This window comes from Bombina bombina, chromosome 1 (genome assembly GCF_027579735.1).
Source record: "Bombina bombina isolate aBomBom1 chromosome 1, aBomBom1.pri, whole genome shotgun sequence".
In the NCBI taxonomy this organism is placed as follows: Eukaryota; Metazoa; Chordata; class Amphibia; order Anura; family Bombinatoridae; genus Bombina; species Bombina bombina.
The window spans coordinates 569,329,798-569,357,218 of NC_069499.1; the positions used below are offsets into that span (position 1 = coordinate 569,329,798).

Below are 27,421 nucleotides of genomic sequence, written 5' to 3' on the forward strand. Positions count from 1 at the left end.
TTACAGGTACCTTTCAATTTATTTTAACCATGTACAATAGCTATTAAATAGTTATTAACTATTTAATAGCTTACCTAGCTAAAATAAAGAGAAATGTACCTGTGAAATAAATCCTAACCTAAGTTACAATTACACCTAACACTACACTATACTTTAATAAATTATTCCTATTTAAAAATAAATACTTACCTGTAAAATAAACCCTAAGATAGCTACAATGTAATTAATAATTATATTATAGCTATCTTAGGATTTATATTTATTTTACAGGTAACTTTGTATTTATTTTAGCTAGTTAGAATAGTTATTAAATAGTTATTAACTATTTAATAACTACCTAGCTAAAAGAAATACAAAATTACCTGTAAAATAAATCCTAACTTAAGTTACAATTAAACCTAATACTACACTATCATTAAATTAACTAAATAAACTACCTACAAAGAACTACAATGAAATACAATTACATAAACTAACTAAAGTACAAAAAATAAAAAAAGCTAAGTTACAAAAAATAAAAAATTAAGTTACAAACATGTTAAAAATATTACAACAATTTTAAGCTACTTACACCTAATCTAAGCCCCCTAATAAAATAACAAACCCCCCCAAAATAAAAAAAATCCCTACCCTATTCTAAATTACATAAATTTCAAAGCTCTTTTACCTTACCAGCCCTTAAAAGGGCCATTTGTGGGGGCATGCCCCAAAAAGTTCAGCTCTTTTGCCTGTAAAATAAAAATACAACCCCCCCCCAACATTAAAACCCACCACCCACATACCCCTAATCTAACCCAAACCCCCCTTACAAAAACCTAACACTAATCCCCTGAAGATCATCCTACCTTGAGTCGTCTTCACTCAGCCGAGCCACCGATGGAACTGAAGAGGACATCCGGAGCGGAAGAAGTTAATCCTCCAAGCGGCGCTGAAGAAATCTTCCATCCGATGAAGTCATCATCCAGGCGGCGCTGAAGAAGTCTTCGATCCGGCCGATGTCATCTTCAAAGAGGCGCTGAAGAGGTCTTCTATCCGGGCGAAGTCATCTTCCAAGCCGGGTCTTCAATCTTCCTTCCGCCGACGCGGAACCACCTTCTTCACCGACGGACTACGACGAATGATCAGCCAATCGGATTGAACTTGAATCTGATTGGCTGATTCCATCAGCCAATCAGATTTTCCTACCTTAATTCCGATTGGCTGATAGAATCCTATCAGCCAATCGGAATTGAGGGGACGCCATCTTGGATGACGTCCCTTAAAGGAGCCGTCATTCGTCGTAGTCCGTCGGTGAAGAAGGTGGTTCCGCGTCGGCGGAAGGAAGATTGAAGACCCGGCTTGGAAGATGACTTCGCCCGGATAGAAGACCTCTTCAGCGCCTCTTTGAAGATGACATCGGCCGGATCGAAGACTTCTTCAGCGCCGCCTGGATGATGACTTCATCGGATGGAAGATTTCTTCAGCGCCGCTTGGAGGATTAACTTCTTCCGCTCCGGATGTCCTCTTCAGTTCCATCGGTGGCTCGGCTGAGTGAAGACGACTAAAGGTAGGATGATCTTCAGGGGATTAGTGTTAGGTTTTTGTAAGGGGGGTTTGGGTTAGATTAGGGGTATGTGGGTGGTGGGTTTTAATGTTGGGGGGGGGTTGTATTTTTATTTTACAGGCAAAAGAGCTGAACTTTTTGGGGCATGCCCCCACAAATGGCCCTTTTAAGGGCTGGTAAGGTAAAAGAGCTTTGAAATTTATGTAATTTAGAATAGGGTAGGGATTTTTTTTATTTTGGGGGGGTTTGTTATTTTATTAGGGGGCTTAGATTAGGTGTAAGTAGCTTAAAATTGTTGTAATATTTTTAACATGTTTGTAACTTAATTTTTTATTTTTTGTAACTTAGCTTTTTTTATTTTTTGTACTTTAGTTAGTTTATGTAATTGTATTTCATTGTAGTTCTTTGTAGGTAGTTTATTTAGTTAATTTAATGATAGTGTAGTATTAGGTTTAATTGTAACTTAAGTTAGGATTTATTTTACAGGTAATTTTGTATTTCTTTTAGCTAGGTAGTTATTAAATAGTTAATAACTATTTAATAACTATTCTAACTAGCTAAAATAAATACAAAGTTACCTGTAAAATAAATATAAATCCTAAGATAGCTATAATATAATTATTAATTACATTGTAGCTATCTTAGGGTTTATTTTACAGGTAAGTATTTATTTTTAAATAGGAATAATTTATTAAAGTATAGTGTAGTGTTAGGTGTAATTGTAACTTAGGTTAGGATTTATTTCACAGGTACATTTCTCTTTATTTTAGCTAGGTAAGCTATTAAATAGTTAATAACTATTTAATAGCTATTGTACATGGTTAAAATAAATTGAAAGGTACCTGTAAAATAAAAATAAATCCTAAGATAGCTAGAATATAATTCTTATTTATATTGTAGCTATATTAGGGTTTATTTTAAAGGTAAGTATTTAGTTTTAAATAGGATTCATTTAGTTAATAAGAGTTAATTTATTTAGATTTATTTAATTAATATTTAAGTTAGGGGGGCGTTATGGTTAGGGTTAGACTTAGGTTTAGGGGTTAATCATTTTATTACAGTGGCGGCGGCGTAGTGGGGGCAGGATAGGGGTTAATAAATTTATTATAGGTTGCGGCGGGTTCATGGAGCGGCGGTTTAGGGGTTAAACTATTTATTTAGTTGCGGAGAGGTGCGGGATCAGCAGGATAGGGGTTAATAATTTTATAATAGAGGGCGACGGTATAGGGGGGCAGGATAGGGGTTACTAGGTATAATGTAGGTGGCAGCGGTGTCCGGGAGCGGCGGTTTAGGGGTTAATACATTTATAAGACTTGCGGCGGGGTCTAGGAGCGGCGGTTTAGGGGTTAATACATTTATAAGACTTGCGGCGGGGTCTAGGAGCGGCGGTTTAGGGGTTAATACATTTATAAGACTTGCGGCGGGGTCTAGGAGCGGCGGTTTAGGGGTTAATACATTTATAAGACTTGCGGCTGGGTCTAGGAGCGGCGGTTTAGGGGTTAGTAACTTTATTTAGTTGCGGGGGCCTCCGGGGGCGCCGGTATAGGGGGTAGAACAGTGCAGTTTAGTGTGAGTGCTTAGTGACAGGCTAGCAATAAAGCTGGGAAAAAGCCGAAGGGCAGCGAGATCGGATGAGTGATAACTGTCACAGTCCGCTGCTCATCGCCCCGCGGCTTTTTGACAGCTTTATTTGATAACTTAGGCGAACGTATTCAAGGTCCGCGGCGGCGAAGGTAGGCGAGCTTAGGCGGACGTATTGGGCCGGCGAAGCCAGAAAAGTAGACGGCTTGATAAGTAGCCCCCTCTGCATCTAACTAATGAGTCTTTTGTAACTAGTGAACCTATTATGCAGCCCAGATTGTGATGTCATCAGTGGGTGGGGATTGGCTGCCATTTCAAAATGGCCAGAAACAATATTCATTTTAAAATAACTTTTGCACTGCTCCTGCTGCATAATATAGAAAGGGGGGCAGGAGGCTATTTGCAGCTTAATCTAAGGTAATACTTTAAGATGACTAAAGTGCAGACTGTTCTTTTAAACATTTATGATAATGTTATATTTATTTTAATATCTTTTTACATCTGACATAAATGTAGTTGCAAAATACATCAAGAGACTACCCAATATTAATTATACATACTGTAGATATTTCCATATCAAGCTTTCATGTGAGTTATGATATCATTGAACACAGCAGCATCAAAGTGTCACAGAGGTACATTATTTTGCATTATCATCAGTAGTTACTATACATTGTATTATATACAGCTGGGATACCCAACGGGGGCCCCATGTAGCCCTCAGCTTTAGTTTTTGCAGGCCTGGCAAAAACACAGAACTAAATATATATGCCATATTTTTTTGTGGCCTAAACTATTTATCTGCAGCCCCCAATTGTGAGGAAGTTGTCAATCACTTGTATACAGTAAAGTTAATGAAATTGCAGACAGGCTTAGAATAAGTTCTAAGTGATATACAAACATCATTTTAAATCTCAGTTATTACGTCAACCCTGCACAAATCTGTCTCTGGTCAAAAATAAAAAAATATTTTAAAAATATATTTTCTTTGAACAACAGATGTTCCTGTCCTGAATAAAACGTTTAGGCATGAAAGAGCTGTAAGCCAGCAAGCAAACAATTTTTAACACATTTAGGGCTAGATTACAAGTGAGGCGCTGCTCCATAACTGGTCCCCCTGCTCTGAGGCTGCAAACATCAATCTGTCCGATCCTTTACGATCGGGCTGATTGACACCCCCTGCTAGCGGCAGACTGGCCGTGAATCTGCAGGGGGTGGCATTGCACAAGCAGTTCACAAGAACTGCTTGTGCAATAATGAGCGGATCATGTCGGGCAGACCGATGATAAATCGGCCCCATCATCTTTTCACAAGCAGTTATAATTGCACTGATATTACAAGTTGAGCGAAATCGCAATTGCACTCCCGCATCATGATTTATGCTTCAATCCTTACTGCAATCTCATAGCTGTGGTTAACTGTTTTCCCGAAACAAAAAAATGTCACAAAATACATTACAAAGTGCAGTTATACTCATAATAATACCTTCTACTGAAAATTATTTTTAAATAAATTGCCCAAACATTTTATAAGGGTTTAAAGATATAAAATCTAAGGTGTTAGAAAAAAAGGTACCAAAGTACTTTAACATAGAGATACATATAGATACATTGCTAAAGATGGTTTTGTATGTATATTTAGATATGTTTAACTATGTATTTACTGTAAATATTGCACATTCCAATGTTTTGCACATCACAGAATACGTTATATGTATTTTTAAATATATGTTCCTATATACAGTTGCAAGAAAAAGTATGTGAACCCTTTGGAATTATATGGATTTCTGCACAAATTGGTCATAAAATGTGATCTGATCATCATCTAAGTCACAACAATAGACAATCACAGTCTGCTTAAACTAATAACACACAAAGAATGAAATGTTGCCATGTTTTTATTGAACACACCATGTAAACATTCACAGTGCAGGTGGAAAAAGTATGTGAACCCTTGGATTTAATAACTGGTTGAACCTCCTTTGGCAGCAATAACTTCAACCAAATGTTTCCTGTAGTTGCAGATCAGATGTGCACAACGATCAGGAGTAATTCTTGACCATTCCTCTTTACAGAACTGTTTCAGTTCAGCAATATTCTTGGGATGTCTGGTGTGAATCGCTTTCTTGAGGTCATGCCAAAGCATCTCAATCGGGTTGAGGTCAGGACTGAGCCCCTTCAGAAGGCGTATTTTATTCTGTTTAAGCCATTCTGTTGTTGATTTACTTCTATGCTTTGAGTCATTGTCCTGTTGCAACACCCATCTTCTGTTGAGCTTCAGCTGGTAGACAGATGGCCTTAAGTTCTCCTGCAAAATGTCTTGATAAACTTGGGAATTCATTTTTCCTTCGTTGATAGCAATCCGTCCAGGCCCTGACGCAGCAAAGCAGCCCCAAACCATGATGCCCCCACCACCATACTTCACAGTTGGGATGACGTTTTGATGTTGGTGTGCTGTGCCTATTTTTCGCCACACATAGTGTTGTGTGTTTCTTCCAAACAACTCAACTTTGATTTCATCTGTCCACAGAATATTTTGCCAGTACTGCTGTGGAACATCCAGGTGCTCTTGTGCAAACTGTAAACGTGCAGCAATGTTTTGTTTGGACAGCAGTGGCTTCCTCTGTGGTATCCTCCCATGAAATCCATTCTTGTTTAGTATTTTACGTATTGTAGATTCGCTAACAGGGATGTTAGCATTTGCCAGTGACTTTTGTCTTTAGCTGACACGCTAGGATTCTTCTTCACCTCATTGAGCAGTCTGCGCTGTGCTCTTGCAGTCATCTTTACAGGACGGCCACTTCTAGGGAGAGTAGCAGCAGTGCTGAACTTTCTCCATTTATAGACAATTTGTCTTACCGTGGACTGATGAACAGCAAGGCTTTTGGAGATACTTTTAAAACCCTTTCCAGCTTTATGCAAGTCAACAATTCTTAATTGTAGGTCTTCTGAGAGCTCTTTTTTGCGAGGCATCATTCACATCAGGCAATGCTTCTTGTGAAAAGCAAACCCAGAACTGGTGTGTGTTTTTTATAGGGCAGGGCAGCTGTAACCAACACCTCCAATCTCATCTCATTGATTGGACTCCAGTTGGCTGACATCTCACTTCAATTAGCTCTTGGAGATGTCATTAGTCTAGGGGTTCACATACTTTTCCCACCTGCACTGTGAATGTTTACATGGTGTGTTCAATAAAAACATGGCAACATTTCATTCTTTGTGTGTTATAAGTTTAAGCAGACTGTGATTGTCTATTGTTGTGACTTAGATGATAATCAGATCACATTTTATGACCAATTTGTGCAGAAATCCATATCATTCCAAAGGGTTCACATACTTTTTCTTGCAACTGTATATCTGCATATCTATCTATCTATCTATCTATCTATCTATCTATCTATCTATCTATCTATCTATCTATCTATCTATCTATCTATCTATATATATATATATATATATATGTAGAAATATTTAATTTTGAATAAACAGAACATATTCTGTTATGTTAAGAACATTGGAATATGAAACATTCATGTTTTCATGTCGGTTTAGCACAATTGCGAAAAATGCTATAGTGTTTGCGCGAGAGAGTGGGTGTTTCGAATTTAAGCACACTTTGGGTTACCGCTGGAGAAAAAACTATTTACTTTCAACTTGTAATACCAGTGCAACCCAGCTAGTTGAGGTTTTAGAGCATGCAATTTTAAGCAACTTTCTAATTTACTCCTATTAGCAAATGCTTTTCATTCTCTTGGTATCTTTATTTGAAAAGCAAGAATGTAAGTTTAGATGCCGGCCCATTTTGGTGAACAACCTGGGTTGTTCTTGCTGATTGGTGGATAAATTCATCCACCAATAAACAAGTACTGTCCAAGGTCTGGACTTTCTTTTTTAAATAAAGATTACAAGAGAACAAAGAAAAATTGATAATAGGAGTAAATTAGAAAGTTGCTTAAAATTGCATGCTCTATCTGAATCACAAAAGAAAAAAATTTGGGTTCAGTGTCCCTTTAACATTTTCAGATCAAATGACACAATTATTTGTAAGCAAGCACATCAAACTTAATTTCATAGAATCAGTACACAATTACATATAAGATTAATGCTCTGATTACATTTCTCTTACACAGGCCGATGCATGATTTATCTTGAAATGATAAATGATTTCAAGATAAATTATAATTACACCCCTTAAGTATTAAAATATTAACTCATTGAAGCAGGTGTATGTCTCTAACTGTTCTAAACTCTTTATATCAATGACACATAATTGCATCTGGCATCCAACCATCTACACTTGTTATACTTGGCAAGATTAATTATAATAAACTCATCCATTTATAAAGTCAAACTTATGTAAGTAGTGTTTGCTTGGTTCTTGCTAAAACGCTATAAAAAAGATGACTAAAATGTATAAACATGTAATGCAATATTATATTGATTCTTCATTTATCCACCTCAAATAAACACGATTTTGCCATGGAACTGAATTTACAATGTTCTGCATGCAAAGCCCCATGTATCTTTGTCTTGATTTAATACATAGCACCTGTTTACATGATATGATCTCTGGGCAGGTGTGGAGCTGTTCAAACGAGGAGTGCTGAAAGAATATGGCGTCAGAGTCCTTGGCACATCAGTGGAATCCATCATGGCCACAGAAGACAGACAGCTATTCTCAGACAAACTGAATGAGATCAATGAACCAATTGCCCTCAGCTATGCAGTGGAATCGGTAATAATATTGCTCACAGTGGGTGATGTTTGTAGGCAGCAGCTGAAGTCACTGTTTAGAAATCTGGACAGGTCGATCTTCAGAGAAATACATACTGCATAATACCTGATATTTTTTCAGATTGTTAATGCAAAAAAATGGTGAAGATCAAAAATGTGTTGTGGAAACATTTAGAATGAATTGCATAAGACAACGGCTTGTTAACCCTTTTGGTGTCTGAGAGGGCAGCAATGCCTTGTTTTACTCTGACAGACAAGGGGTTAATAAAGGCAACAAGCTCTTATTAACCCCTTTGATTGCCAGAGAGACAAGTGCAACCCATTATACTTTGAAGTGTTAAGCCCCCTCTGCCTGTCAAGAAAGTGCACTAAATGAACCTTAACCTACCCTAACTTTAAAGTAGCTATATGTGCTATTGGTATATACTCTATTTTAACTGTTTTGTTTTAATCAACAATGTTGTAGTACCCTCATTAAAAAAGATAAGAAGATATCACAGTATAATTGTACTAGCAGGAACAAGAGGATAATATAGCAGTTACTAAGCAATAATAAATTAAATATACATTCTTTTCATAATGTCTTTGTTATATGATAAAACATCATGCCATACCTAGTCTACCCAACTGATTTTAACCCCTTAAGGACCAGCGACGTACCCTGTATGTCGCTGGCCTTTTTTTGGGACTTGATTGTTTTATAGCGTGGTCTTCCCACCAGCGTTGAGACTGCTCTATTCCACAAAGCCTGCTGGAGGAAGGGAATTAATAGTGTGTTCTTGCTAGACTTGTGCTATTATGTCTTGAAAAAACCCTTAACGACCAGTGACATACAGGGTACATTGTGGTCATTAAGGGGTTAATGTGATAATATTTAGTAAATGATAAGCAACTGACCATTAAGATATTTTTTCTAGATTACACACGTAGTCAATATTTTTACTTGTGGTTGAACACTTCCTCTTTTTCTATTGGCCTTCAAAAATACAACATTTATCTGCTACAATCACTTATTACAATGTCATCTCTTATGAACAGGGTGACTATATAAATCCAAATAATAGACAAATGAAGTTCGTCACAGAGTAGGTAGAGAATGACTCATGCCTAAAAGGCTTCTTCAGTGCATTAAACGTCTGTTTTTCATAGTGTTGTTTCCTAGAAATAAAGCAAACTTTATTTTTCACTGATTTAACGCAGCAAAAAAAAAAACCTAAAACATTTGAACTTAGGAAAATGATGCTATATTAATACAAGAGTCCCATCTATACTATTTTGTAATTTAATAAAATGTAAAATAATAGTTACATTTTGGTTAAGCACAGCTGCATTTATTTACATACGTTCTGTTGAAAACTTTTAATTAATTGGCTGCCAAAAAAGGATGCAAAGCTTGTTTTTATTTTATTTTTTTATTTACCTATCAAAACTTGAGTAGACTATCCAAGGTATTGATCTAGGCCCATTTTGGTATATATCATACAATAATTTCGCCGCCAAATGCGATCATATAAAAAACAACTTTTTAACAAATTTTCTGCTAGATTATGAGTTGTGCATTAGGGTAAAAAAGCAGCGTTAAGAGGTCCTAATGCTGCTTTTTCCCTACCGCTGCTATTATGAGTCTTGCAGGTTTAGGGGCACCGCACACTTTTTTGGCCTTACCGCAAAACGACTTTCGGAAACTTTGTAAAGTCTTTTTTCTATGGGACTTCCATAGCGCTGGTATTACGAGTCTGTCCTGGGAGGCCAAAAAGTGAGCAGTACACCCTACCCTGTCAAGATCCCTAACGCATTTAAAAGTCAGTAGTTAAGAGTTTTATGGTACAACGCCGTAACATAAAACTCATAACTAAAGTGCTAAAAAGTACACTAACACCCATAAACTACCTATTAACCCCTAAACCGAGGCCATCCCGCATCGCAAACACTAAAATACAATTTTTAACCCCTAATCTGCTGCTCCGGACACTGCCGCCACCTATATTATATTTATGAACCCCTAATCTGCTGCCCCCAACATCACCAACACCTACATTATATTTATTAACCCCTAATCTGCCACCCCAATGTCGCTGCCACTATATTAAAGTTATTAACCCCTAAATCTAAGTCTAACCTTAACCCTAACACCCCCTAACTTAAATATAATTTAAATAAGTCTAAATAAAATTCCTATCATTAACTAAATTATTCCTATTTAAAACTAAATACTAATAGTTACATTGTAGCTAGCTTAGGGTTTATTTTTATTTTACAGGCAAGTTTGTATTTATTTTAACTAGGTACAATAGTTATTAAATAGTTATTAACTATTTAATAACTACCTAGCTAAAATAAATACAAAAGTACCTGTAAAATAAAACCTAACCTAAGTTACAATAACACCTAACACTACACTATAATTAAATAAATTAACTAAATTAACAACAATTAAATCAATTAAATTAAATTTGCTTAAGTACAAAAACAAACAAACACTAAATTACAGAAAATAATAAACAAATTACAAGATATTTAAACTAATTACACCTAATCTAATAGCCTTAACAAAATAAAAAAGCCCCCCAAAATAAAAAAAACCCTAGCCTAAACTAAACTACCAATAGCCCTTAAAAGGGCCTTTTGCGGGGCATTGCCCCAAAGTAATCAGCTCTTTTACCTGAAATAAAAAAATACAAACAACCCCCCAACAGTAAAACCCACCACCCACACAACCAACCCCCCAAATAAAATACTAACTAAAAAAACCTAAGCTCCCCTTTGCCTTGAAAATGGCATTTGGATGGGCATTGCTCTTAAAAGGGCAGATAGCTCTTTTGCAAGCCCAAAGTCCCTAACCTAAAAATAAAACCCACCCAATACACCCTTAAAAAACCTAACATTTTATTTGGGGGTTTGGTTTTGTGGGTGATGGGTTTTACTGTTGGGGTGGTTGTTTGTGGGGTTTTTTTTCAGGTAAAAGAGCGGATTACTTTGGGGCAATGCCCCGCAAAAGGCCCTTTTAAGGGCTATTGGTAGTATAGTTTAGGCTAGGGTTTTTTTTTATTTTGGGGGGGCTTTTTTATTTTTATAGGGCTATTAGATTAGGTGTAATTAGTTTAAATATCTTGTAATTTGTTTATTATTTTCTGTAATTTAGTGTGTTTTTTTGTACTTTAGCTAATTTAATTTAATTGATTTTATTGTTGTTAATTTAGTTAATTTATTTAATTATAGTGTAGTGTTAGGTGTTATTGTAACTTAGGTTAGGTTTTATTTTACAGGTACTTTTGTATTTATTTTAGCTAGGTAGTTATTAAATAGTTAATAACTATTTAATAACTATTGTACCTAGTTAAAATAAATACAAACTTGCCTGTAAAATAAAAATAAACCCTAAGCTAGCTACAATGTAACTATTAGCTATATTGTAGCTAGCATATGGTTTATTTTATAGGTAAGTATTTAGTTTTAAATAGGAATAATTTAGTTAATGATAGGAATTTTATTTAGACTTATTTAAATTATATTTAAGTTAGGGGGTGTTAGGGTTAGACTTAGATTTAGGGGTTAATAACTTTAATATAGTGGCGGTGACATTAGGGGCGGCAGATTAGGGGTTAATAAATGTAGGTAGGTGGCGTCGATGTTAGGGATGGCAGATTAGGGTTAATAAGTGTAAGATTAGGGGTGTTTAGACTCGGGGTTCATGTTAGGGTGTTAGGTGTAGACATAACTTTTGTTTCCCTATAGGAAACAATGGGGCTGCGTTAAGGAGTTTTACGCTGCTTTTTTGCAGGTGTTAGACGTTTTCTCAGCCGGCTCTCCCCGTTGATTCCTATGGGGAAATCGTGCACGAGCACGTACGACCAGCTCACCGCTGACTTAAGCAGCGCTGGTATTGGAGTGCGGTAATGAGCAACATTTTGCTCAATGCCCACTTCTTGCCTTTTAACGACAGGTTTCTGAAAACTCATAATACCAGCGCTGCATGTAAGTGAGCGGTGAGGGAAAACTGCTAGTTAGCACCGCATAGCCTCTAACGCATAACTCGTAATCTAGCCGTTTGTGTTTCTCACTAAAATTATTTACATACGGCTTGTGCAGTCATAACACAAATGGATGTAAAAGCTTAAATAGCAGACATGCATGGCTTTGCTATTGACTTTTTGGTAATTAAAAAGCCGTTAATTGCAGCTGCGCACCACAGATCTGAAATTATAGTCAGTGAAGAGGGTAATTAGTTAGGAGGTTAAGGGTTATAGTGCAGTAATGCAATGATTACCTTCCCACTTGACACCTCCCACCACACCCTAATCTCTCCCACACAGCTCTCTTTCACCACACAACCCAAAGTCCCCACCATCTTAGATACTAGCAGTAGTATTTTAGGGCTTTCTTAAAAAAAAAAAATTATTATTATAATATCTATTTTTTTAAATGTATTTATTATTATTATTATTATTATTATTATTATTATTATTATTATTATTATTATATTTCTGTAGTTTAGGGGTGGACCCTACCTCTCCTCTCCCTGCAATTGTTAGGTAGGTTGCCCCCCTCCCATTCCAATTTTTTTCTGTAGTGTAGCTTCCCATCCCTCCCTTTCCCTTCCAAACTATATTTTCTGTAGAGTAGGGATCCCCAACCCCCTACTCCCACCACCCGCCGCTGTGCCACCCACCTACCTCCCTCCCACACCTCCAACCAGCAACAACAGAGATCATTACAGACAGTGACACATACCGTGCCTGAAGCTGTGACTTAGATCTACACTATGCGGTACAGCGGGCTATGTAGCGCATGAAGTAGATCTGCATTGTAAAGGCTTAAAGCGATAGTAAACACCAAAACTGGTATTGTTTAAAAAGATAGATAATACCTTTATTACCCATTCCCCATTTTTGTATAACCAACACAGTTATATTAATACACTTTTTACCTCTATAATTACCTTGGATCTAAGCCTCTGCAAATGGCCCCCTTATTTCAGTTATTTTGACAGACTTGCATTTCAGGCAATTAGTGCTGGCTCTTAAATAACTTCACGTGCATGAGCACAAAGGTATCTATATGAAACACATGAACTAACTCCCTCTAGCTGTGAAAAACTGTCAAATGCATTTATATAAGAGGCGGCCTTCAATGGCTTAGAAATTAGCATATGAGCCTACCTAAGTTTAGCTTTCACCTAAGAATACCAAGAGAACAAAGCAAATTTGATGATAAAAGTAAATTAGAAAGTTGTTTAAAATGACATGCCCTGTCTGAATCATGAAAGTTTAATTTTGACTTTATTGTCCCTTTAAGGGGTTAAAGGAACGTTCCGGACAAAATTTAAATGAACACAGATTAATTACATCTTTGAATAGAAACATAATTGCAATATACATGTATTGGCAAAAATGCTTCTAATAAAAGTTATCACTGTTTTTGTGTTAGCATTTTTCTCTGCACGTGCATGTGAAGCATAGCTAGATATTCTCAGGGCACCAGCATTTTAAATACTGCAGCTGCTCAAAGTGCCAGTAGGTCCTGTATCATATCGGCAATTAACAAATTGAGTCATTACCAGATGGTACAAGCATCTTAGGCTCTCTGAGCAAGTGCTGTGTTTAAAATGCTGGTGCATGAAGCATACTTAAATACACTTTTGAAACAGCTATAACTTTTATTGGAAACATGTTTTGCTAATACATGTATACTACTAAATGCTTGTATTCAAAAATGAATTCATCCATGTGGATTCCAATTTTGGCTGGAATGTCCCTTTAAAGGGGCATAAAGCACAAAAAGAAAATGCTTTAATGTGTTAGCATTTAATTATTGCACTGTTGATTAAATCAACTCTAGAGCAGTAGTGCTCTACTGTGACCTAGTGGAATACATCTGTTGAGCCAATGACAAGAGGCATATCTGTGTAGTCACCAATTACTAGTTAAGTCCCAGTAGTGCATTACTACTCCTGAGCCTACCAAGGTATGTTTTTGAACAAAGGATACCAAGAGAATGAAGTAAAGTTGATACTAGGGGGCCTATTTATGAAAGTCCTGTCCGACATTATCCGACATTGCGGATCATGTCCGACAGACCTCGCTGAATGCGGAGAGCAATACGCTCTCTCCGCATTCAGCCTTCCTCCAACAGCTCTTGTGAACTGCTGGTGCAACGCCGCCCCCTGCAGATTTGCGGCCAATTGCTCGCTAGCAGGGGGGTGTCAATCAACCCGATCGTATTCGATCGGGTTAAATTGCGGCGATGTCTGTCCGCCTCCTCAGAAACACGGGTCCTCAAGCTCCATACAGAGCTTGATAGATAGGCCCCTAGAAGTAAACTGAAAAATCTATTTAAATTGCATGCTTTGTCAGAACCATGAACGTTTCATTTTTTTTTTTTTATGCCCCTTTAATGCATTGCGACCCTTTCTGGCAGCCAAAGGGTTATGAGCTTTGGAGAGCGGTGTAAATTTATAATACAATAATAAACATGAATTGATTTCTGAACATGTAAAAAACATATTTACTATGCAAACTATAATATTTCTTCAGATTATAAATAATTTATGTTAAAATGAGTCAGTATTTTTATAACGTCTTCATTTGTTTGCAGGTAAAAGATGCCCTAGTGGCTGCTGATAACATTGGTTACCCAGTGATGATCCGATCTGCCTATGCCTTGGGTGGTTTGGGGTCAGGGCTATGTCCAGACAAGGAGACTCTCACAGATCTATCAACCAAGGTAAAGGAGCTTGCAGCACTTCAGAAATTAGCTGACAAGTGTACAGATCAAATCTCTCACAGCTACATCTTCAGTACTCAATGTACTTACTTAATGGACCAAACGCACTGGTACTGACTACAAAAGCTAAACAGCAAAATCTCTGTGGAAAAGAAATAACATAAAAAAAAAAAAGTTTCAGAAATAGAAAGCTATATTGAAACAGAAAATATATGACATAGTCAGAAAGAGGGAATCACATGACAACATAGAGAAAAGGAACTGGCGATGTTTCAAAGAGAGAAAAGCTGAAAGACCATGAATGGGAGGTTAAGACAATATAGAATGTTGTGCTAGGAGTAGAAAAAGAAGCAATTGTAAGCAGAACAAAAGGTAAAATAAGACACGAACAGAGAACGTCGCAGGGAAAGCAACACATTTAAAATAGGACAATAATGAAAATTGCAAAAATAAATAAATAAAAATATAGGACTGTAATATTCAATCACTCACCACTCACTTGCTGTATTTGAAGAAGCCAATCTGGATTTGTTTCTGGAGTAGAAAACGACTAGCTACGGTCATTATGTTAGCATATAGTGCATTGTTTTTAAATCTGTTTTCTGATTAGGCCAATCAGGGCCAGAGTTAGATTACATGAAAAAGGGGACAAAATAAATAATGAAAGTACAACGATATAATTAAATATCTTCGCAAATATTAAAACATTTGTATTTTGTGTGTTTAGTAGCATTGATAAAGCGCCAGTGGCCTCACTCACTGTTGAAGGTTGCCATGTCATTGTTAATATCAGATACTTTTATCCCCATTTATTTCTGCATTTTTCCCCTTCTCAAGGCCTTAGCGATGACCAATCAGATTCTGGTGGAACGTTCAGTTGTTGGGTGGAAGGAGATTGAGTATGAAGTGGTGAGAGATGCAGCAGATAATTGTGTCACTGTCTGCAACATGGAAAATGTGGATGCTATGGGTGTACATACAGGTAAATGAGGTCTACTTAAGCTGCCTTGTTATTTACTGGTGCATGCAGGATCCATAACTGTAGAACTGACAAATCTTTTAATGAAGAACAAATTGCACCATGTAGAAACGTAGTAAAAAGAAACGAGAAGCGTTAAGGGATAGTATACACTTTGGTATGGAAAGAAATAACAGAGCACCAAAGGTATTTGATTAACAGTGATTTTTACTGTAGTATAAAAGTTAAAAGCTAAAAATAATGTGTAGTCGACATGGAGAAATCTGAAGTAATGCAGATTATATCACTATTATCAGTATGAGATATATGGGGGAGAGACTATGCTCGGTCTCATAATGTTGAAGCCTGATCAATACCTTTAAAAAACAAATGGAGCTAGATTACAAGTGGAGCATAATCAACTTGCAACATCAGCGCAATAGTAGAAGCATTAGTAATTGTGCTTGAGCAATGATAATGCACAATAGTGCTAGTATACTTCAGTATCCACAAGTAATCTAGGAGTAAGTAATTTAAACTAAATAGAAATAAAACTAAGCTTGGAGTTGTTTTTTTTAAACTCCAAATCAAACAATACTAGAAATGCTGCACTGCCCTTGATATCCTCTGGCATTATCTGAATGTAGACCTCAATTGATTGTGGTGAGTACATACAAAGGATAGAAGAAAAAGAGGTTTGTGAAACATTATCAATCCTAAAATGCCAAATGATCCATTATTACACAAGGCAAATGATCTATCTCTTGATCAGCAGGGAATGTACAATGTTATCTTATCTCTCCAATTTGTTTTTGGTATCTTCAGTTGTGCTAGGAAGAAAAAAAATGGGATGTCAGAACCTTCTCACACAATATTAAAAAGCATTAAGAATAATGCAAAAACAAATGTAACTGCTTTTCAAGCAAAGCTCAAATACACTTTATTTCCCCAGCTCCTACTGTTATGCTGACCTCTTGGATTAAGCAGATACAGATGAGCATAAAACCAACTAATTAAAAATACAAAATTAATTTATTATCCCTTAGCTTTTTCTAATTTATAGTTCCTTCCTTAGGAGGAGAAAAGTGCATTTTAAATACAGTTTTTTTAGCAATACATATGTTAAGTAAACCTCACCATAAAAATGATAATTTTTTCATACAGACAAAGTGATGATAGTTTAGATATCTGATTTAATTTACATAAACCTCTGTGTTAGGTGACCCTAGGTAATTTTCTAAAGCTCATTTATAAGACTAATCTTTTTTGATGAATAGGGGATTCCATCGTAGTTGCACCGTGCCAGACTCTCTCCAATGAAGAGGCCCAGATGTTGAGAGCCTGCTCCATTAAAGTTGTACGACACTTGGGCATTGTGGGAGAATGTAACATACAGTTTGCCCTCCATCCCACCTCACTGGAGTATGTCATCATTGAAGTAAATGCCAGGCTTTCCAGAAGTTCTGCTTTGGCTTCCAAGGCTACTGGGTAAGACTATATTTATGAGGTAAACAGTCATTAGGCGTATTCTAGGCTAAGAATGAATTTACTGCATTTAATATACAATATTATTATGTAAAACAATATAATCCCTATTCATGGTTAATACTTTAATACAGTACATGCAACCTGCTAATAAATATCCTATATTTAGGTATCCATTGGCCTTCATTGCTGCCAAAATTGCTTTGGGCATCCCTCTACCTGAGATCAAGAATGTTGTGTCTGGAAAGACCACTGCCTGCTTTGAACCCAGTCTGGATTACATGGTGACAAAGATTCCTCGCTGGGATCTGGACCGTTTTCATGGAGCATCTGGATTAATTGGAAGCTCCATGAAGAGTGTGGGAGAGGTGAATAAATTATTGTATCGTTATAATATTAAAGCACAATCATACTTCACATTTTCTCTGCAAAATATTGTGTAGCAAAAAAAATAGAATTCTTCAATTAATTTTCTGAGCAGGGAACTTTCTCAGAAAGTAATACACAATATATTTTCAATGCAGTTGTCTTTTAATATCAGCATTACACAAAGCATATCTCTTTAACATGTAGGTCATGGCTATTGGCCGTACATTTGAGGAGAGTTTCCAGAAGGCATTGAGAATGTGCCACCCTTCTGTAGATGGCTTCACCTCCAACCTACCAATGAACAAATCCTGGACAGCAGACATGAACCTCAGGAAAGACATGGCAGAACCTACAAGCACCCGTGTCTACAGCATGGCTAAGGTGATGCAAAATAGGTGGAAGGACAATGATAGCACAAATATAGATTGCATAATATATTCAAGGGACAAGTTATTGATAGCATAGCAAGTATTCAGAGCTCAGACATTAAAACCAGTTTAATTTTAAGAATTATGAAGAAGAGAAGTACTAAAAAAATCATTAAAAATGAAATGAGCTTTTGTGTGAACTCCAGAGAGGTGCAGTTTCTACTCAATTGCTTTCTGAAACTTGCCTGAACACCACAAAAACGTGCATGCTTGTCCTGAAATAAAAGCTGAGATATGTATTTTCACAGGGTCTGGAAACTGGAATTCCCATTGATGAGATCAACAATCTAACAGCCATTGATAAATGGTTCCTATACAAAATGCAAGGCATCCTCAACATGGATAAGACCCTTAAAGGAAGTAAGAGGTAAGAAAACCCCATTATATGTCATTGTGCTCATAATAATGCACATCAAATAAACAATACTTTCTGATTATTTTTGAATAGTAAAATAGTGCACAGTTCTTGAATAATGTACAATTATAGTATGGTAATTATGAGGCAAATGTCCAAGAACCTAATACTATCTAAATATGTTTTTCTTCCATTTGTTGATACTAAAAGTCCATCCCTATATGAGCAGATGTAGGAACAGGTGGCTAGTACTTTGAATTGTGGATAGTGAACAAATTTTACTCTGCTGATTTACTGCAAGAGCACAAATAATTCACTTAACCTCATCAGTGCTTGGCAGACTGGAAGATTAATATTGGCCAGGCAGATAAAAATGTGATAAGCAGACAGTACAGCAATCTAGAAGCTTAACGTGTTGGATGCACAGTTGTGGTAGCATTTTGATATGTTTCATTACATCGCTATGGAACCTATCAATGTACAAACAGTGCTCTTGTTGCCAATACTTAAATATAGTAGAGCTTGTTTAATCTCACACATGTCCAAGCAAACACATTTAAATGGTTATATTTTCAGTACATGCTTTGAAATTATTGTTCCACTCATTCCTTTATTGACTAATCCAGTACAAGGCTGTGTTTTCTATTCCACAAAATATAGTAGTTCAGTCTGACATTTCCAAGCAAGGATATAAATTATGTTTGTTTTTTAGCTGCTGCTAATTTTCTTTGCAAACCTATGCAGAGACATTTTCTTTATTACATAAATGAAGTCCAGATATCAGACTCAACCCTTGTCTAATTATGTTTGTGCAGAGTTCTTTTTTCCTTCAACCCCTCCAGCTTTCTATTGTTCCTTTCTACCTCCATTTAAAATGGCAATAATACCTTCATAAATTCACTGGTGTTTTTTAGTGTCCATATAAAAAGTAGAAGGATAGATAACAGTAAATCTCAGTGTCTGGTGATATATCATCCTCTCTAGCTTGCTGACTCCCTTTGCTCGTTCTTAGTTTATGAGCTTTTACTGATACTCCCTTTACAAAGTTAATGGCTGTTCTTTTCTTTTGTATGAGGATCTAGAATTTGGCAAGATTTCTAATATCACCACAAGGGGGTGCTACAATCTCAAGGAATGTGAAGAATGAAACATGTAAATTATAATTTAATTTAAAGCACTTGAAAAACCAGTTTGAAGAAAAATACTTGACATTTAGTATTCTTAAAGAGACAAAGTCAGCACATTTAAAGAATTATTTCACAGCATGGTGGAGACGTAAACACTACTTCATTTGGAAGCCAAATCGTCATCTTAACACTCCAGATACAGTTCAACAAAAAGTTGACTTTTAAAATTAAAGTCCCCAGTTTAAATGATCATTCAGATTAGTATTCGGTTGTGTTTTGGTTTAAAACATTATTAATATACTAGACTGTGTAATTTACATTTCTAGCCATGTGATCAGTTTTACTTATTTTTGTTTTGTTATTTCTACTTTGAAATAATGTATAAATAATGTAAAATAGTCAGTAAAATATAGACCCTAATATGTGAATAATTTATTTCCCATAATGATCGATATTCGTATTGCAACCACTAGACTGTTATTGCATATGTGTCTGCACCATACCCTAGCATAGCAGTATATACCATTAAGCTTACTGTTTGCATATAAACATACAATTATAAAAAAGGTAATCACTGATTGCTCGGATTCATGAAAGCTCGGTATCTCTGCAGGACCTAATACGGAGCTATTTTTCATACTATAGGAACGGTCTGTTACATAAGTTACATAACTGAGACCTCATAGAAGGCTATAGTCCCTCAATGAAATCATTAAAAGTGAAAAATTATAAGCTCTGCATCTCAGTAAGAGCCATTCCTAGATAATGAGGGGAAAATACAATGTAAAAGATTACTCGGTGGGCTGCAAGTTTTGAGCACTTAAAGAGAGAGGAAAGTCAAAATTAAACTTGCATGATTTAGATAGAGCATTTCATGTTAAGACACTTTTAAATTCACTGCTATGTTCATATGTGCTTTGTTCTCTTGGTATCCCTTGTTGAAAAAGAATACGCACATATCCTACAATAGTGGGAGCTAGCTGCTAATTGGTGCCTGCACACATTTGTCTCTTGTGATTGGCTAACTAGATGTGTTCAGCTAGCTGCCAGTAGTGCAATGAAGTACATTCAGCAAAGGATAACAAGAGAATGAAGCAAATTTAATAATAGCAGTAAATTGGAAAGTTGTTTAAAATTGTACATTCTTTTTGTATCATGAAAGAAAAGTTTGGGATTTCCTGTCCCTTTTATAATAAAGTTTTGAAACCATGCATTTGCAAGGTCATATTGGAGCATGCAGGCTTATTGACACACTATAGAAATGAAATGTTGCCAGCATTTAAGTATCATAATGCTTATGAAGTCTGTTTCTGATCCAGCATCTTTACTTTATATAGGCTGAAAAATGTTCATTCCCATTCATTCATCAACGTTCAAAAAGTGAATTCCCTTTTCATAGTGTAGCCTTTGTGGACATTGTGCTGTAAGCTTTGCAAGGTCACAGATCCAACAAACCTTAGTGAATATGGACAGGAGCTTATACAGGGCAGCCCACACTTTTTTTTTTTACAAAATGGTGGCATCGTTTAGGGACCACATTACATTGTATTTAAGCACATGCTAAATATAATGCAATGGTATAAAATTACATCATATTCAAATTTGAATTAAAAAAAGGGCATACATGAATATAATACTCACATTTACAAAGCATGGCAGAAATCAGGGATAGGCACAGACAAAGGCTGTGGCGGACATTTTCCAAAATACAGACCTTAGTGAAGGACACCAATTTACATTTGAAATTAAAAACATTATTTTATAGTGCTTGGTGTTATTATACTGATGCAGATACCACTGATCCTATAACCAAACCCTCCTCTGGTTATACCCATGCCCATGAGCCGGTGTCACTACTGTGTCATTGTATAGTGCTTTGTGTTATTATACTGATGCAGATACCACTGATCCTATAACCAAACCCTCTTCTGGTTATACCCATGCCCATGAGCCGGTGTCACTACTGTGTCATTATATAGTGCTTGGTGTTATTATACTGATGCAGATACCACTGATCCTATAACCAGCCCTTCTCTGGCTATACCCATGAGCCAGTGTCACTACTGTGTTATTATATAGTGCTTGGTGTTATTATACTGATGCAGACACCACTGATCCTATAACCAGCCCTCCTCTGGTTATACCCATGCCCATGAGCCGGTGTCACTACTGTGTCTTTGTATAGTGCTTTGTGTTATTATACTGATGCAGATACCACTGATCCTATAACCAGCCCTCCTCTGGCACTACCCATGAGCCAGTGTCACTACTGTGTCATTATATAGTGCTTGGTGTTATTATACTGATGCAGATACCACTTATCCTATAACCAGCCCTCCTCTGGTTATACCCATGTGCCAGTGTCACTACTGTTTCATTATATAGTGCTTGGTGTTATTATACTGATGCAGACACCACTGATCCTATAACCAGCCCTCCTCTGGTTATACCCATGAGCCAGTGTCACTACTGTGTTATTATATAGTGCTTGGTGTTATTATACTGATGCAGATACCACTGATCCTATAACTAGCCCTTCTCTGGCTATACCCATGAGCCAGTGTCACTACTGTGTTATTATATAGTGCTTGGTGTTATTATACTGATGCAGATACCACTGATCCTATAACTAGCCCTCCTCTGGCTATACCCATGAGCCAGTGTCACTACTGTGTTATTATATAGTGCTTGGTGTTATTATACTGATGCAGATACCACTGATCCTATAACTAGCCCTTCTCTGGCTATACCCATGAGCCAGTGTCACTACTGTGTTATTATATAGTGCTTGGTGTTATTATACTGATGCAGATACCACTGATCCTATAACTAGCCCTTCTCTGGCTATATCCATGAGCCAGTGTCACTACTGTGTCATTATATAGTGCTGGGTGTTATTATACTGATGCAGATACCACTGATCCTATAACTAGCCCTTCTCTGGCTATACCCATGAGCCAGTGTCACTACTGTGTTATTGTATAGTGCTTGGTGTTATTATACTGATGCAGACACCACTGATCCTATAACCAGCCCTCCTCTGGTTATACCCATGCCCATGAGCCGGTGTCACTACTGTGTCTTTGTATAGTGATTTGTGTTATTATACTGATGCAGATACCACTGATCCTATAACCAGCCCTCCTCTGGCACTACCCATGAGCCGGTGTCACTACTGTGTCTTTGTATAGTGCTTTGTGTTATTATAGTGATGCAGATAGCACTGATCCTATAACCAACCCTCCTCTGGCACTACCCATGAGCCGGTGTCACTACTGTGTCTTTGTATAGTGTTTTGTGTTATTATACTGATGCAGACACCACTGATCCTATAACCAGCCCTCCTCTGACTATACCCATATGCCAATGTCACTACTGTGTCATTATATTGTGCTTGGTGTTATTATACTGATGCAGATACTACTGATCCTATAACCAGCCCTCCTCTGGCTATACCCATGAGCCAGTGTCACTACTGTGTCATTATATAGTGCTTGGTGTAATTATACTGATGCAGATACCACTGATCCTATAACCAGCCCTCCTCTGGCTATACCCATGAGCCAGTGTAACTACTGTGTCATTATATAGTGCTGGGTGTTATTATACTGATGCAGATACCACTGATCCTATAACCAGCCCTCCTCTGGCACTACCCATGAGCCGGTGTCACTACTGTGTCTTTGTATAGTGCTTTGTGTTATTATACTGATGCAGATACCACTGATCCTATAACCAAACCCTCCTCTGGTTATACCCATGCCCATGAGCCGGTGTCACTACTGTGTCATTGTATAGTGCTTTGTGTTATTATACTGATGCAGACACCACTGATCCTATAACCAAACCCTCCTCTGGCTATACCCATGAGCCAGTGTCATTATATAGTGCTGGGTGTTATTATACTGATGCAGATACCACTGATCCTATAACCAGCCCTTCTTTGGCTATACCCATGAGCCAGTGTCACTACTGTGTCATTATATAGTGCTTGGTGTTATTATGCTGATGCAGATACCACTGATCCTATAACCAGCCCTTCTCTGGCTATACCCATGAGCCAGTGTCACTACTGTGTTATTATATAGTGTTTGGTGTTATTATACTGATGCAGACACCACTGATCCTATAACCAGCCCTCCTCTGGTTATACCCATGTGCCAGTGTCACTACTGTTTCATTATATAGTGCTTGGTGTTATTATACTGATGCAGACACCACTGATCCTATAACCAGCCCTCCTCTGGCTATACCCATGAGCCAGTGTCACTACTGTGTCTTTGTATAGTGCTTTGTGTTATTATACTGATGCAGATACCACTGATCCTATAACCAGCCCTCCTCTGGCTATACCCATGAGCCAGTGTCACTACTGTGTCATTATATAGTGCTTGGTGTTATTATACTGATGCAGATACCACTGATCCTATAACCTGCCCTCCTCTGGCACTACCCATGAGCCAGTGTCACTACTGTGTCATTATATAGTGCTTGGTGTTATTATACTGATTCAGATACCACTGATCCTATAACCAGCCCTCCTCTGGCACTACCCATGAGCCAGTGTCACTACTGTGTCATTATATAGTGCTTGGTGTTATTATACTGATGCAGATACCACTGATCCTATAACCAGCCCTCCTCTGGCTATACCCATGAGCCAGTGTCACTACTGTGTCATTATATAGTGCTTGGTGTTATTATACTGATGCAGATACCACTGATCCTATAACTAGCCCTCCTCTGGCTATACCCATGTGCCAGTGTTACTACTGTGTCATTATATAGCGCTTGGTGTTATTATACTGATGCAGACACCACTGATCCTATAACTAGCCCTCCTCTGGCTATACCCATGAGCCAGTGTCACTACTGTGTCTTTGTATAGTGCTTGGTGTTATTATACTGATGCAGATACCACTGATCCTATAACTAAACTCTCCTCTGGCTATACCCATGAGCCAGTGTCACTACTGTGTCATTATATAGTGCTTGGTGTTATTATACTGATGCAGATACCACTGATCCTATAACCTGCCCTCCTCTGGCACTACCCATGAGCCAGTGTCACTATTGTGTCAATATATAGTGCTTGGTGTTATTATACTGATTCAGATACCACTGATCCTATAACCAGCCCTTCTCTGGCACTACCCATGAGCCAGTGTCACTACTGTGTCATTATATAGTGCTTGGTGTTATTATACTGATGCAGATACCACTGATCCTATAACCAGCCCTCCTCTGGCTATACCCATGAGCCAGTGTCACTACTGTGTCATTATATAGTGCTTGGTGTTATTATACTGATGCAGATACCACTGATCCTATAACTAGCCCTCCTCTGGCTATACCCATGTGCCAGTGTTACTACTGTGTCATTATATAGCGCTTGGTGTTATTATACTGATGCAGACACCACTGATCCTATAACTAGCCCTCATCTGGCTATACCCATGTGCCAGTGTTACTACTGTGTCATTATATAGTGCTTGGTGTTATTATACTGATGCTGACACCACTGATCCTATAACCAGCCCTCCTCTGGCACTACCCATGAGCCAGTGTCACTACTGTGTCATTATATAGTGCTGGGTGTTATTATACTGATGCAGATACCACTGATCCTATAACCAGCCCTCCTCTGGCACTACCCATGAGCCAGTGTCACTACTGTGTTATTATATAGTGCTTGGTGTTATTATACTGATGCAGACACCACTGATCCTATAACCAGCCCTCCTCTGGTTATACCCATGCCCATGAGCCGGTGTCACTACTGTGTCTTTGTATAGTGCTTTGTGTTATTATACTGATGCAGATACCACTGATCCTATAACCAGCCCTTCTCTGGCTATACCCATGAGCCAGTGTCACTACTGTGTTATTATATAGTGCTTGGTGTTATTATACTGATGCAGACACCACTGATCCTATAACCAGCCCTCCTCTGGTTATACCCATGCCCATGAGCCAGTGTCACTACTGTGTCATTATATAGTGCTTGGTGTTATTATACTGATGCAGATACCACTGATCCTATAACCAGCCCTTCTCTGGCTATACCCATGAGCCAGTGTCACTACTGTGTTATTATATAGTGTTTGGTGTTATTATACTGAGGCAGACACCACTGATCCTATAACCAGCCCTCCGCTGGTTATACCCATGTGCCAGTGTCACTACTGTTTCATTATATAGTGCTTGGTGTTATTATACTGATGCAGACACCACTGATCCTATAACCAGCCATCCTCTGGCTATACCCATGAGCCAGTGTCACTACTGTGTCTTTGTATAGTGCTTTGTGTTATTATACTGATGCAGATACCACTGATCCTATAACCAGCCCTCCTCTGGCTATACCCATGAGCCAGTGTCACTACTGTGTCATTATATAGTGCTTGGTGTTATTATACTGATGCAGATACCACTGATCCTATAACCTGCCCTCCTCTGGCACTACCCATGAGCCAGTGTCACTACTGTGTCATTATATAGTGCTTGGTGTTATTATACTGATTCAGATACCACTGATCCTATAACCAGCCCTCCTCTGGCACTACCCATGAGCCAGTGTCACTACTGTGTCATTATATAGTGCTTGGTGTTATTATACTGATGCAGATACCACTGATCCTATAACCAGCCCTCCTCTGGCTATACCCATGAGCCAGTGTCACTACTGTGTCATTATATAGTGCTTGGTGTTATTATACTGATGCAGATACCACTGATCCTATAACTAGCCCTCCTCTGGCTATACCCATGTGCCAGTGTTACTACTGTGTCATTATATAGCGCTTGGTGTTATTATACTGATGCAGACACCACTGATCCTATAATTAGCCCTCCTCTGGCTATACCCATGAGCCAGTGTCACTACTGTGTCTTTGTATAGTGCTTGGTGTTATTATACTGATGCAGAGACCACTGATCCTATAACCAAACTCTCCTCTGACTATACCCATGAGCCAGTGTCACTACTGTGTCATTATATAGTGCTTGGTGTTATTATACTGATGCAGATACCACTGATCCTATAACCTGCCCTCCTCTGGCACTACCCATGAGCCAGTGTCACTACTGTGTCATTATATAGTGCTTGGTGTTATTATACTGATTCAGATACCACTGATCCTATAACCAGCCCTTCTCTGGCACTACCCATGAGCCAGTGTCACTACTGTGTCATTATATAGTACTTGGTGTTATTATACTGATGCAGATACCACTGATCCTATAACCAGCCCTCCTCTGGCTATACCCATGAGCCAGTGTCACTACTGTGTCATTATATAGTGCTTGGTGTTATTATACTGATGCAGATACCACTGATCCTATAACTAGCCCTCCTCTGGCTATACCCATGTGCCAGTGTTACTACTGTGTCATTATATAGCGCTTGGTGTTATTATACTGATGCAGACACCACTGATCCTATAACTAGCCCTCATCTGGCTATACCCATGTGCCAGTGTTACTACTGTGTCATTATATAGTGCTTGGTGTTATTATACTGATGCTGACACCACTGATCCTATAACCAGCCCTCCTCTGGCACTACCCATGAGCCAGTGTCACTACTGTGTCATTATATAGTGCTGGGTGTTATTATACTGATGCAGATACCACTGATCCTATAACCAGCCCTCCTCTGGCACTACCCATGAGCCAGTGTCACTACTGTGTTATTATATAGTGCTTGGTGTTATTATACTGATGCAGACACCACTGATCCTATAACCAGCCCTCCTCTGGTTATACCCATGCCCATGAGCCGGTGTCACTACTGTGTCTTTGTATAGTGCTTTGTGTTATTATACTGATGCAGATACCACTGATCCTATAACCAGCCCTCCTCTGGCACTACCCATGAGCCAGTGTCACTACTGTGTCATTATATAGTGCTTGGTTTTATTATACTGATGCAGATACCACTGATCCTATAACCAGCCCTCCTCTGGCTATACCCATGAGCCAGTGTCACTACTGTGTCATTATATAGTGCTTGGTGTTATTATACTGATGCAGATACCACTGATCCTATAACCTGCCCTCCTCTGGCACTACCCATGAGCCAGTGTCACTACTGTGTCATTATATAGTGCTTGGTGTT

The 27,421-nt window shown here is 37.9% G+C and overlaps 1 protein-coding gene across 1 annotated transcript in view; it reads left to right on the plus strand.

Annotated features, from left to right (window-relative positions):
• CPS1 (carbamoyl-phosphate synthase 1) overlaps positions 1 to 27,421 on the plus strand; it is a 187,044-nt gene that overhangs the window by 68,349 nt on the left and 91,274 nt on the right. Inside the window, exons 15-21 of the mRNA XM_053698785.1 lie at positions 7,701 to 7,858; positions 14,452 to 14,580; positions 15,418 to 15,562; positions 16,816 to 17,026; positions 17,193 to 17,391; positions 17,597 to 17,773; positions 18,069 to 18,187. Of these exons, the coding sequence (XP_053554760.1) occupies positions 7,701 to 7,858; positions 14,452 to 14,580; positions 15,418 to 15,562; positions 16,816 to 17,026; positions 17,193 to 17,391; positions 17,597 to 17,773; positions 18,069 to 18,187 (1,138 nt within the window). The remainder of the gene's footprint in view (positions 1 to 7,700; positions 7,859 to 14,451; positions 14,581 to 15,417; positions 15,563 to 16,815; positions 17,027 to 17,192; positions 17,392 to 17,596; positions 17,774 to 18,068; positions 18,188 to 27,421) is intronic.